We start from the raw sequence: 20,620 nt of genomic DNA, 5'->3' as shown, positions 1-20,620 counted from the left end.
CTCAGCAAATTATGGAAATTAAGAAATGTTGTACACCCATATTTTAAAATACTAAACAAAAATGCAAAGGTGAAAGGCCTCACAATGGTTTTAAAAAATAATTTGGCTAATAGTTATAGGGGTAAATTTACACATAAAGACTGGACAGAATTTGCATGTTCTCCCCATGTCTGCGTGAGTTTTCCGTGGGTTAGGTGGACTGACCTGAACTAAGGCTTTTCAAACAGAATGCAGTATTTAATTATGAAACTGAACAGGAAATCCAAGAAGATTCAGGACAAAGATGTCAGGAGGGTATAGATTGACAGCTCATACTACATTCTTCAAATGAAAGAAGCGAATCTTCCACATTTTTATATACCATTTTTTTTTCTTTTCCTTCCTCACCATTTATATAGCAGTAGTGCAGCTCTGGTTATGTTGACACAAGAGAAGATCTGTTAAACATTAAACCTGCATACTTATTGCATGCTGGCAGCGTAACAACAGTACTTATTCTCAGTGATGGGCCTAAAGGTGACACAGTCCAAAATTACACAGGGGAAAGAAAAGAAAAGAATCACAAGCCACACTTTCTATGTTACTTTTTATTTACAAAAAAATACTACATTTGAAGTTTCACAGTTGAACTAAAAATACCTCTGTGATTCAGACAGCCAGCTCTTCAGGCTTACTTTAAACAGCCAATCCACATTTTACATCTACATAAGCTGCTATTCAAAATACAGGACTTCCCATCAGCCTTTCCTGACGGAGGGTAGTCAACCTCTTTATCCACCTTGCTTCAGCTTCGTCTTTATCAATAAACAGCTGCAACAAATGAATTAATAAAAGTTAGCACTTCATTTCTGAATACTTATCGTGCGCAACTCAGCAGACCGTTTTCTTGAGACTTACTGTATGTTTAAATGAACAATAGTATCAACGGTACTGTCTTCAGGGAACACATTAAGACACTGCAATATAGTCAGTACAGTGGGAGTTTAGACCAAGCATACTGCTAACTTGGAGGCCATGACCCTTAACACAATGGCAAGTGTTATGTACTGAGGGTGATTTACACCCAGGTCCTACAACTCCTGTGGGAATAAAATGTCAGTTAAGCCTGTAACGTTGGACAGTGAATAGGTGGATTAACTGATGAAGACTGTTCTTCTAAGATTAATCAGCTGAGAGAAGGCCATTGGCCAAAAGCAAGGATCCTGGCTCAGTCGGTTAGCAAAGTCATCCTGGGTCTACTCAGTGGAGTGGAGGGTCTTGTTCCAAGATGCTTCAGACTGCAGGCAAGACTTACAATAGTCTGTCCAGAGTGGGTTTCAAACATTCCCCTGCTTTACTCAGGTTCAGCCTCTATTAACTAAGCCATATACAGGCGCACCCAGGCATAGATCTGCTCTGTTCAGGGTGTGGAATCACCTCATATTCTAATCAGTCTTTGTTAGATGATCTTGGAAAGGAAGATTACAAAATGTTACACATAAACACATAAAATGCCTGGCCAAAAGAGCAACATTAATCTTACACATAAAATGCCTGGCCAAAAGAGCAACATTAATCTTACTTCGTTGTTTTTAACACTAACATTACAACCAGTTTATTATTATTGTTATATTTTAAGTACTAGAAGATGTTGTTCAGCAAGTGAGATAACCAGAAAACATGCAGTTTACAACTATGGCTTTGCTCTAATTTTGTGCTGAATAAGACGGCATACTTGCAAAGATGATAGATGAAAAAAACACCAATTTGTTTGTAAAGTATAAAAAGGAGAGGAGGGCTGGTGGCAGGAACTGCTGGCTCACTGTTCTAAAACTGATTTTGAGGCTGGGACGATGTCTAAGCAAGGTCTGTACAGTCTCCTTGTGCCAACATGGGTTTTCCTCTGGGCACACATCACAAAGACGTGCGTGTTAGATTAACTCCAGACTGGCCTGGTACAAGTGAGTGTGCTATGTGATGGAAAGGCACTCCTGGACTGGCTTTTGCCTGGTACCCACTGTTGCTGAGGGGCTCTGATCTTTGTGACCCTGAACTGAGTTAATTGGGTTTAAAAATGTGGATGAATATATAGATTTATAAAGAGGGTCATGCACTGACAATATGAAAGTTTGTTTTTGATCTGGTGCAAATATAAATGTAAACCATTATAAATTTACTTTAATTTAACTATATAACTATAATACTGTATATTGCAAAGTTTTTTGCTAGTCCAACCACTTCCAAGAAGGACTGTGTCAAACACACTTAAACAACTGCTAGTCTGCCTGAGAGAGATGAAAGATTACAATAATCATAAGAGCAAAAATGTATTTAAACTGCTAGACTAACTGGATATACTGTACTTTGAAAATCTTCTTGTAAAAACTACTGCTCATTTACTTAAAAACCTAAAGAAATAGTAAAAATGTGATTATTTATATTGGCAAAATAAATAGATATAACATACAGTGTCTAACAATATTGAATAATTAAACTCAAAATTGATGTGAGAAGGTCTTCTAATCTATTTGAAACATTTTGAGAAAAACAAAAAAAAAAATCTACTTACACTCGGATGAGCTAGATCATCATCTTCCTGGTACTGAATCATTGTAGGAATTGTCAAATCTTGTTTTTGTAGAAGAACAGACAAATCTAGACTCTTCAGATCCTGTTTGACTTCTGTGGATTCTGCACTCTAAACAGAAAGGATGAAGTTAGGTTATGTTGGGCGTTGTGGAACAGATCGAGATAGAGTAGACATTGGTAATGGAAATCAGCTCTTAGAACGTAGAGCATTGTTTTACAGGTTAGGGGTGGCCACACTCACCTCTGTGCACTGCATTTCAGTTTATTATAGGATTTCTTGATCAGGTGGTAAAGAAATGCAACTGGCTACGTACAGTACTTAGTTTATTTTTGTGTTGAAGCAGTGGATGAGATGGTGGCTGCATTGTGGCTTTGTGTTGCAGATAGTTCTTATTTGTATTTATGTGCATCAGAACTGGTAATCCACCTGAAGCCAAGCATGTTTGGGGCTGGCCAGTACGTGAATGGGATACCATCTAATAAAAGCTAGGGTAGCTGCTGGAACAGGTGTTGGTGAAGCCTGCAGGAGGGGCTTACCCTGTGATCTGTGTGTGAAACCCAATGCTTCAGTGCAGTAATGAGGACATTGTGCTGTAAATATGGCACCATTCTTCTGATGAGATGTAAAAAAAACAACGTCCTGACTTTATGTGGTCACAAAAGATCCCTGGGTGTCTTTTGAAAAGAGTAGGGTTTATCCCAATGTCCTGGCTTAATTGATCATGAAAGTCTTGTACATTCTGGTCCCCTAATAATTCTGTTTCTAACTGGCTCTCTCACCCCTTTACCACGTAATAGCTAATGTGTGGTGAGAAAACTGGTGCAAAAATGGCTGCTGTCACATCATTCAGGTGGGTGTTACACATTTGTGGTGGATGAAGTGGTTTCCCTAGATCTATGTAAAGTGCTTTGAGTAGTGAAAAGAACACTACATAAATATAATTATTACGCATTGAACAACTATTCCTAATACTTTTTAAAGATGGTAGTTGCAGTGCTTGAAATAATAATAATAATAATAATAATAATGATAATTCATTACATTTATATAGCACTTTTCTCAGTACTCAAAGCGCTATCCACACAGGGAAGAACCGGGAAGCGAACCCACAATCTTTCACAGTCTCCTTACTGCAATACATCAGTAGTCCAATGAGGACCCTCATAGAGAATAAAGGCAAAATAAAGGGGATACAATTGAAAATATTGTTCTGTCTAACCTAAATTGGAGTGGTAAGCTTTTACTATACGTCCATCCTAGTCACTTTATGTTCACAACAAGCAGCATAAATGAATAAGAGCATCTTGATCTATGATTTACTTCATATTTGTGTCATCTGATTTGGGATTAGACTGCATGTTCTACATACTTGAATACAAAGTGGTGTTGAACTCCCAGAAAACAAATGATGGTGAATTGGCCTAGGGACACTCAGTAGTGATGAGCTCATTTTCACATCCAGAGAGGCTTTTCCCAAATCTCAAGCCAGAACATAAGAGTCCCCTATTCAATATCTTGGGACTGGAGGAGGCTGTGAGGCATTACAATGCTTCTTGTGGCAGTCTCTTGGCAGACTAGAGGGTACTCATTTTGCAAATGAATTGTGCAATAAATGTTGATTCATTTTGTAGCGTGCTATTGGGATAGGAAGAATTCAGTGTTTACTAGTAGTAAGTGCTGATTATGACAGTGCAGTGTGGCAATGTGCATGTAAGAACTCCACTGTATTTGGTACACATGATAAAAAATTGGAACTTGATCTTAGAATGTCTCCATTTTAAGCTGCCAAGTTAAAATGGAGACATTCATTGAAATTTTAGCAGATCGGGACCAATACACCAAGAAGACAACAGTTGCCATGTTGCCTAAAACACAGACCTGGGTGTGGGAATGAGTTTGGCAAATAAATGACAAATAACATAAATGGCTTTCAAAAAAGTTCAGGCAAACAATTACAGAACTTCTGAAAAGTTAGAAAGGACATTATTCAGGCTATTTTCAGCACTAGCCTCAGCAGGGTTTTTTTATTAAGAAATGAAAGGAACACTTTGACAGTTATTCAAACTGGGTCACTTCTGAGTCTGGGGCAAATATCTTGGTTAGCACATCTCAGTAACGGTGCAAAGAAACAAGAAAAAGTATCTCAGGACATGGATACTGGAATGTGATGGCCAACACTTATAAAAAGGAAGATGAAAGAATCTGCTGTTATTATTGAGAGATCCCACTACTCACACTTCCCTTGGAAAGCCTATGCTGTCATGCTTGAGTCTAGACTGAAACCATGAAATGAACTTCACATTCCAGAGGTGCAAAGAACGGTCCATGCACAGATATTTCATGGGTTATGGGAGTTTGTAAATTTTGTGGCTATATGTTTTGTAGACACATAAATTGCTTTTAGTCATGTATATTAGGGTATTTTTGGGTGACACCATAAGAGTATGGGGTTCTCAGGCTGCTGCTGTTTGCAATTTAATTGTTTCAATGTGTGGGCATAAAGTACATATTACTACTTCTACGATTTATTAAATCCAGCAAATCTAAACCATTACTGTATCATTTGGGGGTGACAATATCGCAAAGTCTATTATTCTTTAAGGTATTGAAAATTACTGCCCCCAGTGGCTTTTTTTCTGGAAGCAAATTGCAGAAACACACCACTCTCATGTGTGTATGCTTGGCAATTCAGTACTTGCTGTAGTGATGTAGTTATATTGTATGGCAACATTGTGTGATGTATGCCCTGATACACGGTTTATTTGCTGCAGTACAAACAGTAGATATAGACATTCATTATTACACATTTGTGAAGTAACACTGTCCTTATTTGATTTATATGACCTATTCACAATAGAATCACTTAGAGCACAGTGTAGTTATTAATGAATAATGACTTTCATTTTTAAAGATAATGCTTTTAAACCATGCCATTTTACAGAATTTTGCTTTTTTGTGAAATTAGTAATTTTAGACATACAAAAAATGCCTTGGACTATTAAACCATGTGATCTTTCTTATCTTCTTGTATTGTGTTCTCATATTTGCTTATTTTTTGGCTAGTTAGCTTTCAACTGTTTTTGTTTTACTGTTTGGCAACACCAGACAATTAAAAAAAGAAAGAAACAATGCCATTCCTATAAAAGGTTAGAATGTGTGGATATTGTGGAAAAAGCATGCAACTTACAACAAGAGACGGCACATCCCTACTCTGCTGAGGTCTCGCGACCTTGCTCATGTTTGTCTCTCTTGATTTCATCTGTTTCTGTGTATTGCCTATGCTCAACTTGCTTATTAAATGCAACAATTTTCAGCAGACCTAAGTGTATAGGAGTATGGAAATTGTTAATTTGTAAGTGTCAAGATTTGCCCATTACCACCTCCACTTTAACTCGGACAAGCAGACAGAAAATGAGAAACATAGACAAAAACAGAAATTGAATTAACAATATTGCTTTTCAATGTCAAGCATGTTGTTTTTTTAACCTCATTAGTATTAAAAGATGGATTGGTTTAAAAGTACCTAAGCAAGATGTTCTATGCTGCATACAACAGACAGAAAGTCATTAACATCAATAGATTCAGAAATTCCAAACACTGTAATGAATGAACTATTATACAGCCAACCACAGGTGTTTCCTTTAATCATTCTGAAACAGTATAAAGTAAATAGATATGATTTTATAATAAAACATATGGTATCATCGTTATTACAAAGTAAAAAGTTATTATTTTTCTAATGATTTCTTTAATGTGCATTCCAAATCTGTATTCTAAATAAATTAAGCAAACAACTTTAGCTTCACAGTACAACCACTAGAGGGTGATGTAAGCATTTAGAATACATTTCTATCAGAGAAAGTAAAATTAACAAAAATATTTTATCAGAAGTTAACCTTAGGTTTATTACTTAACTAAACATTCTTTCAATAAAAATTACATTTTACAAGGTTTGCGGCTGTGATACTGATTTTAACTGTGCAAATATAAAACAGTGATCACCCCAATTATCTATAAATGCAGCAAACCATAAGTGATCAGCATCATTTAAGACCATAAAAGAATAATGGTCAAACTGTTGGCAATACCGGGGGCAGTTTACAATCCTCCGCATTAATAAAGAGTAGATTCAACAATGAAAACATAGAGTTCAACAGGATCATCATGCTTGCACAAAATAAGTCTTTTAAAAATATCACAGACAGACACAGATTTTGACACAATGAATTTTACATGTCTATAACAATTGAAACATCCACATTTAAAGTAGTATCCATTTGCAAATATAGATATTTGAGTTGCAGAAAGACTGGGGCAGCACATACCTGAATGAGAGACATAAAGTCAACATGTCAACTGTCATCTACATGTAATACACATGTGCACACACATAAACTCCTTCCCTCTCCTTGAGACAGAGAAAGTGCCATCCAAAACAACTGACATTTACATAAGAAAACCAGAGTCAGCAAATGATTTATTGGTTGAGCAGGGCTGCGTGTGGTGGTCACTAAAACAGCTACTTGACAAGTTGTGAAAAGTGTTCCCTGGCATCTTTACCCTGGACTTCTGTGCCTACTCCACCAGTTCAGGGGTCACCAAAAGAGACTGTATAGAGGACTATATAGCTAGTGTTCTTGATGTCCACATACTTATTCTGCTATTAAAGAGACTTATAGGAGGGCAAGGTCTTGTAGTTAAAAAGTACCAGTCCAGCAACATGATCTCCTTGATATACTGTTGTCCCGTCAAACTGTTCAAAAACCAGAGGTGACCACTGTCAGACATCAGGGTGCGTCAGACTATGACAACCCATTATATTATAGGTTTACAATATGGACTACACCACTGTCTGCATTAAGTTTGTGAAACTCTTTAACAAAGACTCAATAAACTGACATGTTTTTCTTGAGAAAGCTGCTTCATTCTGACCATTTTGGAATCCAGTTAGGAATGCCAGTACGTTGTAACCCATGAAAAGGCAATTTATTGTACTTGCTTCATTAAGCACAATAACAGGTTTCAGTTGTGCAAACACATAAAGACAAATTAGCATTTAAACATGACTAAATGATGATGAGATGGGAAAGTTTATCATTGGGAGAGGGACACCACTCTGGGACTGGCATCTCAGGCGGAATTGGTTTGGGACCCTTACCTGACCAGAACACCAATAACACAGAAGGACAAGAGAAAGCAATATTTGCAGCCCACTGTCTCCCTCCATACGTTAGGTGGCAGCATCAATGGGTATCCGAACCCAATCAGACCCTTGTCTAGGGAAGCTGGAGCCGGGAGCGCAGACAGGCAACACTCGCCTCGGAGGAGTAGCAGTGTGAAGAGGATAGGAAGAAGAAAAGACAGCATATATAACTGTATGTGCAAGGTAGTTTTGCAATAAAAAGCCCTTTGATTTGAACCCGGAACTGTTTTGTGTGTTCGTGTTTGGGGATCTGTGAGCCCCTAGCTTTCACTATATATAGATACTCTTGTATCTGTCTGTGCAGTAGTGAAACAGGACAGTAAGGAGGGCTTTGCCTGGCTCCCTTCTCCTGATGTCATGCTTCACCATCCCCTCGGCCCACAGCCTCGGTCTCGGATTAGCGTGAATATATCGCTCCTGCAAGCGAACTATGATCCTTAGTGTGAAGAGAGAAGTCGCAAAATCGACCAGATCTAAATCCGTTAAGTAGTTCTCTCGTTTGCTAGCTTAGTGTAGGTAAGGAACGCCCTGAGGGTGACGCGTGAATGAGGAGGCCCCCCCCCCCCCCCCCCCCCCTGCGTGTCTCTTGGATTCGCACAAATAAATCGGTACTGCAAGTGAACTATGATACTTAGCGCAATGAGAGAAGATGCCAAATTAACCAGAATGTTCAAGAAAATTATAGAAAAAAAACCATCTAAATCCATTAAGTAGTTCTCCTGTGAAAAGCAGTCAGACATACAGACAGACAGACGTTGGATATTATATAATACCTGCTAGAGGTGGGCGGTATGACCAAAATTCTATATCACGGTATTTTTCTAAATTCTGTCGGTTTCACGGTATTAGACGGTATTTTTTTCCCCATGCATGAGTGGATGTTAACCACATTTTCCACTGCAATTACTGCAGTAGACTGGCTAAGAATAACCTATTCGACTGTTATGAGAATTGTATATCGTACAAAAAGACATTTTAATGTGCACACAAGTATTAATCCAGGTTTGCATGGCCCCATAAAGTGATAGTTTTCAAGGGGGTGGCACTAAAGAGAAGGAATCACATTGCATGACAGATGCAGTCAAATGTAGAACCTTTTAATTGCACAAATTTTGCAAAAGCTTAAACAATGATTTTGACAACATATTTTCAACCATCCAAAGAGGCATTTAGACTTAGTAAAATATCCAGAGGTGTTTGTCAAAAGTTGGATTGCACTGAACACGTCTTAGAAAAGGAATAAATAGTAAATATTTTTTGTAAGCCAACTGCACTTTCTGTTAATGTTAACAATCTCTGTCCACTGACACGTTAAAGTGACTTTTTAAACAATTTTACCATCATTAAACTGCATAATATTTAAACTAATAAATAATAACAATAAAATACATAATAGTATTACTGATAGTTGCACCATTACTTCAAGGCTTCAAGCCCAGGTGGATTACACAGTATTCACCAAATTAAAATAAAATAAAACAAGTGCAACTTGGTGATGACATCTTACCAACTGTACCATCATTTAGGCAAACTGCATTAATATGGACCTTGCTTCAAGCTAAGCTATATACATAAATAATAAAACTGCAATTAGCATTTATAATGCTGTTTGTGGTATAGCCCTATGGAAGCGCATTAGGGCCACTGTGAAGAAAAAAAAATATGGACACAGAAGAAAAAAACAAACTATATGTCGAGAATAAATTCGACATGTTGACTTTATTCTCGACATTTCCACTTTAATGTTGACGCTTATGTCAAGATTAAAGTCGACATTTCCACTTTATTCTCATAGTTTATTTTATAATTAAAGTAGAATGTTGTAAACTAAACTTCATCCTAAAATCAATGTTTAATTTACTAGATTTTCTCAAACCCCGTCATAAGTTAATGCAGCACATCAAATACTTTGTGTTAAGTGTTCCCCGACCCAGTCGTTAATCACTACGCTTCTTAAACTGACTTCCTCCGCACTAAGAGCAGGCGCCTGCAGCAATCACCGCACAGAATCCATTCACTTCATGATATTCCTGCTCTCTACCAAAACCCCAGTTCCTATCTTTCCTTTTTCTTTCTCCACATTACCAATCACCACACGATAAACGTCTTTGTGAAATTAAAACTAGTTATTAACTAGCCTACGGAGTGTTCAGAACTTTAAAAATATCTTCGTTATACATGTTTAATTATGCCATCCATTCAGAGTTGCGCCCATCTCTGAACGAGTCGCCAGCACATCGCAGGATGAATAAAAGCAAAATATACACTAGCAAGTACAAAAACAAGTACAGCTTGGCTTGCAGTATTATCCAGTAGTATAGAAACAGTATTTACACATCTGACCTTTTAAAACTAAAGTATCTCCAGGCGACGGACGTGACTCCTTTTTTTCGGCAAAAGTTCTTCTGTTCATCATGTTCAACTTTATAGTCGGCTTCAGTTTCGGAATGCTCTCTGTCCATTTTTCACATTTCACAGAACTTCAATTTATTTGCGCATTTATTTATTTATTTAATTTTGTCCGAAATAGTCCTCCATATACCTATGCTACCGCCCACTATTTGGTGGTGTAGCAGTGAAAAAGAGCCCTAGTGCAACAAATCTGTGTTTAGCGGTGTAGCAGTGAAAAAGGTCCCCACTTGAACAGTTTCCCGCTGCATCACGTTCCGAACGTCGTTTAGGCAATTTAAACCAGTGTTGCGGCATAAGAAAAATCCATATCATAAAAAAAATAAAAAACGGTTTTCGGTATGAACCGGTATACCGCCTAGCACTAATACCTGCCAAATAATACAAAGAGTACATGACACATGTTTCGCCCTATCTGGTGCTCATCAGGTGTACGCACTTTTTGCTTCCCCTTGCAGGGATCAAACCTTGGACGTCAGCGCCTGGGACAAAGCCTCAGACGTTGCACCACAGCAGTAGGTTTGCTTATTTGACAGGGTGTAGATATAAAAACATACATATATACACACACAATATATATGAATACACATACACATACACATACACATATTCAGTAAAATTCTACTTCACATAAACACACAACTTTTTTGTGTACAACTCCAGTTCTGTTTCTGATCAATTAAATTCCTTTAGGGGGTGCTGTGATCTGGGCTGTATGTCTATTAACTGTATGTTCTCATTTCATGCAATCCAAGAATGAATATACAGAGGATAATGGTGCTGCTATTATTACACACCTGCAATACAAGTGGCTCAGAACATTTTTTTCACATTATGATGGTTGGGCTTTGCAACAGAGAGTCTACTTCTGCTGAATAGACCCTATGAAAGGAATTTGTACCAAAGAAATTAATTGAAGAGAAATTAATTAAAACACTCTAGATAATTTACTCTTAGACAACACAAAATAAATATGTCACTTAACCTCTGTGCATTAGGTACTGCTCCCTGACTTCCAAAATGTAGAAGTGTATGGCATACTCCTGAACTAGAAAAGGGCTAACAGGATTTTAGAATAATAGACATTTTTCTCAGCCTGGGAAGCTGAGGTGGCTACACTCTGTCAAAACACTAATTAAAAAGCAGATGGCAAAAACATCACTATATACAATAGGTGGGATTTCAGCTTTTATTTTTCTGCTACTGAACAAGCACAAAGGGTTCGGATGAAATGAGAGCTGGGATTTTGAGCATTGTGAAAAGCAAAACAGGTACCCCTCTTATGTTTCCATCTACAGTAACTCTTGTCCAAAAATCAAGTACCAAGGATAGAAATAGGATTAACAAGGATGTCAATTCTGTTGGACAATTTTATTTTTGTAGTTACAGGAGGACAACTAAGAGGTACTTACATAAAGTCCCCCTGTCACGTGACGTTCTATACCAGTGATGGCGAACCTTTTGGGCTCTGCATGTCAAAAATTCTGAAATTGCCTAACTTGACTTTGCTAGCGTGTTGTCCTGCTAAACAAAAGAGAAATAATTCTTTACATATTCATTTACTAAAAAAAACACATCCCAATCATGTGTGGTGCTTTGTATTATAAAAGTAAAAGAAAAATCAGTGACTTACAATAGAGAAAATGATATGCACACTAATAATTGGGCTTAAAATAGTACACTAAAATATTACCCAACCTTTAATAGTAATTTTGAATTGAACTGAATAAAATGTATAGAATACATTGCTTTTGAGTTGACTTCAATTAATGACATTTTTGTTGCTGAATTTTAATAGATAAGTCTAAAATTTATGGTAGGTACTTTGTGTACTTCAAGCCCAAGCAAGCAGCACTAACTTAATCTATCAGTCTGTTTCTTTGTCCATTTTAATGTTTAGTACTGAGAATAAGGTGTTGCAAAAGTATAATGCGGTAAATAAGTTTTAGGAGGGATTAAGAGGGACAGCTGAGAGAAATGTAAAATAGCACATGCTTAGAAATGAAGACTACTTGCCCTTTGCAGAAGTGTAACCACGGAGAGAAAACAATGTCAGCAGTTGACTTTGAAGACTCTTATCGAGACAGTATACCGAAACAGACTTTGAGGTTAATAACTTCCTTACCTCTGCGGCAGTGTTGTTTATGGAAGCTCTGAACCGCACAATGAAAAAAATTATGGGATAACCCTTATGTTGTTCATATCCCGTATGTACCTGAAAATATCACAAACGTAGTATGTGCGGGATATGTACAAGAGAAGGGTTATGCCATAATTTTTTTCATTGTGCAGTTCAGAGTTTCCCTAGTTGTTGAACTGACTCCTGGTACAAAATAATTCAATGCACTTCAAACGAGCAACGAATGTAAAAGCTGATTTCACACAAACGCTGGTAGTCTGCTCATTTTGGAGACTGTAGCTGCAGATCTTGCACTTGCACCATGAAAACAAGCTTCTGATGCAGCAGTTAGAAGTCAAATGAACTGTGCGACTGTCATGATGAAACATCATGTGCTGATAAGGATGGTGAGAATCCATTTTAAGCTCTGGCTGATGCAAGGTCTCATATTTCTTATATTTTTGTTTGTTCAGTTTCTTTGATAATTTGGGTCTTGGTGAACACTGGCGTGAAACCCAAAATGTTGTGGCATGTCACCTTTAACATGTGCGTCATAGGTTCGCCATCACTGTTCTATACACTCTGGTTGTTTAATTGGGTACACCTATCCAGTACCAGGTAGAACCCCCCATTTCCTCCTTAGGTACTTTGGTCCATTCTGACTTGAAGTAGTTCCTGTCCACTTTCTCTCCATAAACGTTTTATCAAGGTGCTCTATTAAACTGTGATCTTGAGACTTTGCAGAGCATTGGAGTAAAGTGAAGTCATTGTCATTTTACTACCACCAACAGACTGTACTCCTGACACAAGGCAGGATGGATCCATGGAATCATGATGTTTTATACTAAATTCTTATCCACCACCTGTGTGCCATAGCAGAAATTAAGTTTTGTCAGACCAGGTGATTTTTTTCCATTCTTAAATTATGTTTTGGTGACCACATTCCCATGGTAGGTTCATCTCCCTGTTATTAGCCTACAGAAGTGGGGACCCAAGTGGTGTTTTGCAGCTGTAGCTTGTGAACTTTAAGGCCTGACACACAGTGCATTCACGCTATTCTTCATGCCATTGTTACTAAGAGATTTTAGTGAGTACTTGTGATCTCATGTTAAGTTGAACAGGTCTCGCAATTTTCCTCTGAACTTTCAACCACCAAAGTGCTACTCACTGGGTGTTTAATTATTTATCTCAACATTACCTGTAACCTCTATAGCTTGTAGCATGTGAAAATTTCAAGAGAGCAGCTATTTTGGAATGGCTGGAATAACCATGTTTGGCATCGGCAATCATACGATAGTCAAAAAGTCACTTAGACCATGGGCCTTGTCCATTTTAACATTTTGGTAAAATAACAGCTGTTTAAAAGTGTAGGCCATTTACATTATTTAACAGGTGCACCTAATAAAGAGGCCACTGAGTGTAAAGAGTCCAGAAAACCACACCAATACTTAAGTTAAAAATAAATACCTTTTTAGTTTCTCTGCTGGACTTAAATGTTTGAGAAACAAATGAGTCACTTTCTATGTCTTCAATTTCTTTCACTCGTTTAACCTGATCTGCCAGAGTTGTTTGCTCTAAAGAAGAAGACAAAGAAAAAATAATTTTAATTGAAATGACTTACACATTCACCATAATTTTAGCCTGACAATACTATACATCGTACACAGAATAACAGAATAAATAATAATAATAATAATAATTCATTACATTTATATAGCGCTTTTCTCAGTACTCAAAGCGCTATCCACACAGGGAGGAACCGGGAAGCGAACCCACAATCTTCCACAGTCTCCTTACTGCAAAGCAGCAGCACTACCACTGCGCCACATTGATTATATCATCTTGTATGAATCACCTTCAGGTAACATCAACCTTTACCATTATTTACCAAACAATTATTTTGTATAATAAACAAAATTAGTAAAAAAAAAAAAAAAACTGAGTGGCAGCTTCATATAGCAAGATGATCTCATATTTGACCTCAGAACAGTTTGAAGTTCTCAGAGCAAGGACTAGATATGACCAGACCTAGTCAACTCCATGGTGTAGGATAGTTTAGCCAGTAGATCACTACTGTACTCCGGTAATGCATTTCATCTTATCCTACAGATACTGGACTGGATTGATATCTGGGAAGAGCACTACTGAACTCATCAGGTACGTGGAACGAGTTACCAGTTATCATTACAATGATATCTTGAAGTAAAACGTCCGATTGGCAGCAATGTTTAGATGTACTGTTGCACTGAAATTGTTCCATATGTGCCACAATATACCCCACACTATTATTCCAACACCGCTACCTTGCACCATTGATACCTGGCAGATTTAGGGACTTGTTTGTGGCATATGCTGATTATACAATTGTCCTGAATCAAAAGGAAAGATTCCTTAGACCAGGAAGTGTTTTCTTGTTTCCCAAGTACTCCATTGCACATGATTCATGATTTTTACCCCACTGTAATCACAGCTTCTTGTATTTTGCTGTGAGGAGTAGAATTTGTCTATGTTGTTAAACACTGTACCACATCCATAACAAAGTATGACAAGTGTATTCTGATATGCATGTTTCAACACCATTGCTGAATTTGGCAGTCAGCTGACAGACTGTACTCATGTTCAGTTCTTCACACAATTATGTCAGCCTTCACTGGCCCGTTTGATCAATAATTTATTTCTGACCACAGGACCACTGTTGGTGGGATTGTTTTTTTTGGCTGATGACCTATTTTTGATAGATCCATGAAACTACAATGTGTAAAATCCCCACCCTGGGCTGATTATACGTTTTCAGTTTGTTATCCTGCAATCACACATCAGTTCCAATAACAGTCTTTTTGTTTTTCTGGTTGGATTGGTAGGTAATACTTTCATCAGTGAAACTGACATCCTCCTCTTTAGGGATAAAAGGATAGACATTTCCTTTACAAACACAAGCTGCCTGGTGGAAGATACTGTATGATGGTAAAGGTGACCTCTTCTTTTCAACAGAAGGAGCTGGCTGGCACTTGGCACTTTAACTGCCAAATCTAGAATATAGGGAACATGGGGCTTGAAGACTGATTTTTCTTCACGTAGAGATGAAACTCGGAAGCTCTGCAGACTCAAGCTAAGGTAATCAAAAGCAAATCAGAAAAGCTTACACTTCACACTATGAATCTCTTTCCTTCTGTCATACACAATGGGGGTAGGAGAAATTCTGCACAGAAGAAACCCTAATAGAATAGCTCACATTAGACAGTGTTCTTATTTAACCCAGTCCTTCACATTTGACTCTCTAACTCAGCATTACCAGGGATTGTAAAATGTAATGTTATTGTCCGTCTTTCCTTTCTATGTATTGCAGCACTTTAAATAGTATTAAATATTACAATCTAAGTTCATTATTAAGTTCTAAGTTCATTATAATATTAATATTATTATTTAGCAGATGCATTATACAATAAGCCGTACAATAATACCTAAATACAAAACAGGCCATGTGTGATTTGCAGAATGTAGTTAACAAAGAGCAGCAAGGCACCGGAGGTTTAGTACTACAGCCTCAAGCCAAGATGAAAACTAGCAGTCTAAAAATAAAAAAACAAACATATGATTGGTGATTTATATTATTACTACAGTAGCAATAATCTTGAGCAACACCAGAATCGTTTGTGGACGGGTGCATTTACTTACTACACCTATGCTATGGGGTTTGGGATGGGGGTTTGGTGGTGGTTCAATACCTCATATACATTTTAAAACAAAAGCCTAAATGACAAGAACTTTGTGCTCTGCTTGAACTGCCTCCACTCCAACCTAACCAACAAAAGTTGGTCTCCCCCCAGCATCACAGGAATTTTATCATCATGGACATTTTATCAGAAGTGACAAAGAAAATTGGTACATTTTGTTTAATGTCTGCTCTATGATCTGAGGAATACATGAAACTTTTGTAAATAATTTATTGCGAAAAGGGCACATTAAATGTCTCAGTGCAAGTAGCAAGTGCCTTATACAGGAATTTACTGTGCTGCTTGTAAATATGCCAGCCCCTTGTGCAATGCATTTTTAGTTCAAAGCTGTTATTTAATCAGAACTGTACAGCACTGGATGGTATTGCCTTCTATTATGCCATAAACTTCTTTCCCTAAATTCTGCAAGAAAAAATGAGATTAAACATTTTATTCGGCTGCACTACCACTATGTGTTAAGTAACATAAAAAAAAGTTATTTTGAGTGAAGTATTCCTTTAAACCAACAAGGTAAGTAGATTTAAGTGGGTAAATCACCGGAAGCCAAATTAACTAATCAAAGGAGATACCTAAAGAAAGAACGTGGACAGGGTGTGACCAGTTTGATGTTACCCACACATGTGAATGTAAACACACCATGCCAAGATGAAAAGAAATCTCACAGGGCATCAGGAAGAGGGTAGTGAGATCCCATCAGTCTTGGGAAGACTAACAGTATCATCTTAAAAAGATTTGAGCTCTATCAGTCCACTGTGTGGAAGATAATTTACAAATTATGAACATGAACATGAAGGTTATCCAACCTGGAAGTGGATGCCCTTCCAAAATATTGCCTAGAATCACAAGGAAAAATAATAAATCATAATATTTAGAGCACTGATTCAAAATGACAGTCAAAAGAAGACACTGACACTCTGCTGTCAAACCAGAATCCAACACGATGATCACCCAAAACATTCAAACAAATCTACCAAAGAACGGCTCAGGAGAAGAAAGATTTCTTTTTGGACTGGCCAATTCCAAGTCTTTTCCTAATCCAAACAAGTTGATATGGTAGAATCTCACCGAACTGGCAGAGAAGGGTGAGGTAGTTAAGATGTCTAATATGGATTAGTGGCTATAGGAGACGTTTACTTCACATGTTATTGCACACATGAAATCAGTTTTTTTTGTTTTTTTTTAAACCATTAACAACATTTGTTAAATACTGAAAATATATAATAATGTTACTGTTTGTGCCCTTTATTGGTAATGTGTTTACATAGTAAAGATTTTTCATTTTTATTGTAATCCTCTTTCGAGCAGTACTGTACATGTAGCCTGCAGAATTTTTAACTCATCTCAATCACAGGTTCAGTATATAATGCATATATACACAACTAAGTTTTACGATGGATTTGTTCTAGTTTGCAATGAAAGTAAATATGATTAAGAATAAAAAATAAACCACACAGGTATGTTGCTTGTGCTGTTTGTACCATAATTTTAAAATCTTATTCTCTGTTACTTGAAAAAACAAACTCTATATTGCCGAGAACAACATAAATACATATGGTTTCATTTGTTTAATATTGCAACATAATTTAAGCATTTGAAATATGCCAGGGAGGGGAAAAAAGAACAGAAAAATTGAACAAGGATTCCTGTACTCATAGATCCGAAAAAAGATTTTGGACAATAAAGCCAAGTAATCTCCACGGACACCAAATGCAGTTCAAGATTCATACAATTAGAACCTAGAAAGACACATATTTTATGGGCTAAAAATCCAGAAATTCTCTTTTTCTTGAAGCTGATAGCTGTTATTATAATAACTTTGAGTTTGTTCACATCTTCCCAGCATCATTTACCTTTCACTTTAAAAGAAATTGTGGAGCACCCCATAGATAGGTATAGCATGTAATCCATGTTGGCATATCACTTCTCCTTCCTTATGTTATATACTACATACACATACTCCTACACTTCATATATATGTATAAAAAGATTGTTTTGCAAGCTCCATACATTGCCAGTAGAAAAATAATATTTTGGATGTGTGAAATGTACTTTATAAAGGGAAAGAAAACATACTACAGACAAGAGAAAATATTTACGTATTCCCCAGTGAGAACTTGATAAGTTTAAAAAAAAAAAAGAAAGGAAAGGAAACTCTTGGTTTGGACCAACACTCAGTACAGTGTAAGAGCAGCTAAAAATAAATACATTAGATATTCAAGCAGAGAAACACATCTGTTCCTCATTGTAGTGTAAAGGATGACCCCAGAACATTAAAAATGGGGCTGAAAGGTTAATGTAGAATACGTTCACTGAACAACAGTTACCATGTATTTTCCATTTTACAAGTTTTTTTGTAAGTTAAATTTTATCAGGCATCTATAATTAGACTGCTTTTACCTGATGGTAAGTATTTTGTTCTCTGTTACTATAGAAGTAATGTTTAAATAAACCTAATATAAAAATAAGTCCTTTTATACCAGCAGAAACTGAGCTCCACAGTGAGGATTCAAATGTTTAATTTGCTGCTAATGAGTACAATTAATTTGATATGTTAAGTGCCAGTAGGCAATAGTCTGAGTACATTTTTGAACATTCTTATGAACAAATTAATATGTATGACCGCTTTATTCTGAAAGATGTAAACATTATATTTAAAAAAAATTAAATTTTTTATCCTAAACCACTGAAGCGGAAAAAGAATTACTTACAGAAATTACTGTTTTGTATATTGTATAACTAAATCAATATTTTATTGACAATTAATTAATGGATGGATATTGCTGGTTTTCATTTATATTAATCAATTTCTACTTTTTTTTGTGTGTTTAAATAAATCTGTGCCTTAATGTGTACTAATTTTGCATTGAGTTATTTGTAAAACATATACTTGCATTTCACCCGAGAACTTGTCACAGTGTTCTGTGTCTGCACTATAAACAGAACTGAAATGAACAATTTTCCTCCCGTGAATGTGTGTGTGCCCTACAATTGGCTAGCATTCTATCTAGGGCTGATTCCTGCCTTGAGCCTTTTGCTGCTGGTCTGTGCTCCGACTTCTGATGATCCTGTACTGGAAACAGATTAGCTAAATGTATTTAACTTTTGGCAGCATAAGTTGAAAATGAAGGACAATCATATATACAAAATACACAGCCATTATAAATACACTTGACCTTACTAAACTGCAATGGTTATTTAGTTTCCTTATTCTTACATATACAATATGCAGTAGAAGCATTTATACATGTTTCTAAATACAGTGTACTATTCATATATTTTCTTTGTTTTTCTTTTTTTACGTCCAGTATTCAGCTTGTGTTGCTACAACCAAAAGCATATTAAGTCAGTTATTTTCCTTAATCAGTCATCTATTAATAATACACATAAGCCAAGATAATAACAAATATCATGAAATTACTGGAAAAATATATCTTAAAAAATCTATTGAGATATGTCAATGATAACTCTATAGCAAAAAGCGCACTGGTAAGGAAGAAAAAAATCCATTAACGTCTCATACTTTTTGACAAACACATTATTGGTAGATAAAATGACTTCCATATGCTGTTTGTCAGATGTCAGTAGAAAGGATATGTATTTCATAGTAAAATCAAAAGTAATGGACTTTGAGAGACCCAGATAGCTACAGACGGAGAAAAATCAATACTAACTCCAGCAAATGCTCCTTGCAAGGTTTTAGGTAAAAAGGTCAAAGTTGATATTTAATATTGACACATTATCTTGGAAATTAATTTACTGGCTAAATAAATTGTCACTGTGTTATTTAAATCACTCCTGTCCACACTGCACTTAAATGACTGTGAGGCAAGATCCGTTTATTTTGGAGTATAATAAGGTTTACCTGGGATAAAATGATGGGAGAAAAAAAAATAAACAAAAGAAAAAAAGAAACAAAGGCTTTTAATTCTTTATTTTAATTTACTACTCTTTATGGGTTGAACTTTATTTTAAACTTAAAAATGTTTAAACAAATTGGCAAAAAGGATACAATATGTATACTGTTATTTAGAGAGGTAATGTTGCCAACCATGGAAATTTCTAAAAGCAAACAGCAGAGGGCAACATTTACTAAGAAAGTATTTTCATATAGAGCTTTACAAGATTATGGACAATTTGCTTATGCATTGCTTTATATCCACAGTATATATGGATCAAGATACATAATACAATTTAAAACACAACAATTAATATTTGCCATAGTTTTCTTAGTAGAATAACCATAGCACACAGACTGTGTCTATACATTTACAGTACATCATTACTAAACATGACTTTGTAAACAAAATAAAATGATAAAGAACAGGTAATCATTTAGTAAATAAATCTACACTAATTTAAAGAAAGCAAATCCTGCTTTAATATTATTTAAAATAAGTACACAAAGTTGATTTTACAGCAATGGTAAAAGTTCATTCAGTATAATTCACAATTATAATGGAAGAAATGATAGTATTTGTATGTATTAATGAATCCCCAATGTGGAAATCATGTATACAATAGCTAAAACAATACCATTTCTTATATAAACATTTTAGATCTTATTTTATTTATTGGATCAAATGTAT

The 20,620-nt window shown here is 36.2% G+C and overlaps 1 protein-coding gene across 2 annotated transcripts in view; it reads right to left on the bottom strand.

Moving 5' to 3' along the window:
- Window positions 1-572: 572 nt before the first annotated feature.
- The window catches only part of rsrc1 (arginine/serine-rich coiled-coil 1), a 496,637-nt gene continuing 476,589 nt past the window's right edge, over window positions 573-20,620 (bottom strand). For both annotated transcript variants that reach the window (XM_051923328.1, XM_051923327.1), the window contains 3 exons: window positions 13,768-13,874; window positions 2,549-2,677; window positions 573-810 (listed from right to left, as the gene is read on the bottom strand). In XM_051923328.1, the coding sequence (XP_051779288.1) occupies window positions 718-810; window positions 2,549-2,677; window positions 13,768-13,874 (329 nt within the window). In that variant the 3' untranslated portion in view covers window positions 573-717. The remainder of the gene's footprint in view (window positions 811-2,548; window positions 2,678-13,767; window positions 13,875-20,620) is intronic.

The sequence above is a fragment of the Erpetoichthys calabaricus genome, chromosome 2 (assembly GCF_900747795.2).
Source record: "Erpetoichthys calabaricus chromosome 2, fErpCal1.3, whole genome shotgun sequence".
Classification (NCBI taxonomy): domain Eukaryota; kingdom Metazoa; phylum Chordata; class Cladistia; order Polypteriformes; family Polypteridae; genus Erpetoichthys; species Erpetoichthys calabaricus.
The sequence above is the reverse complement of the archived record's forward strand: the minus strand, read 5'-3'. Positions and strand labels throughout refer to the sequence as shown.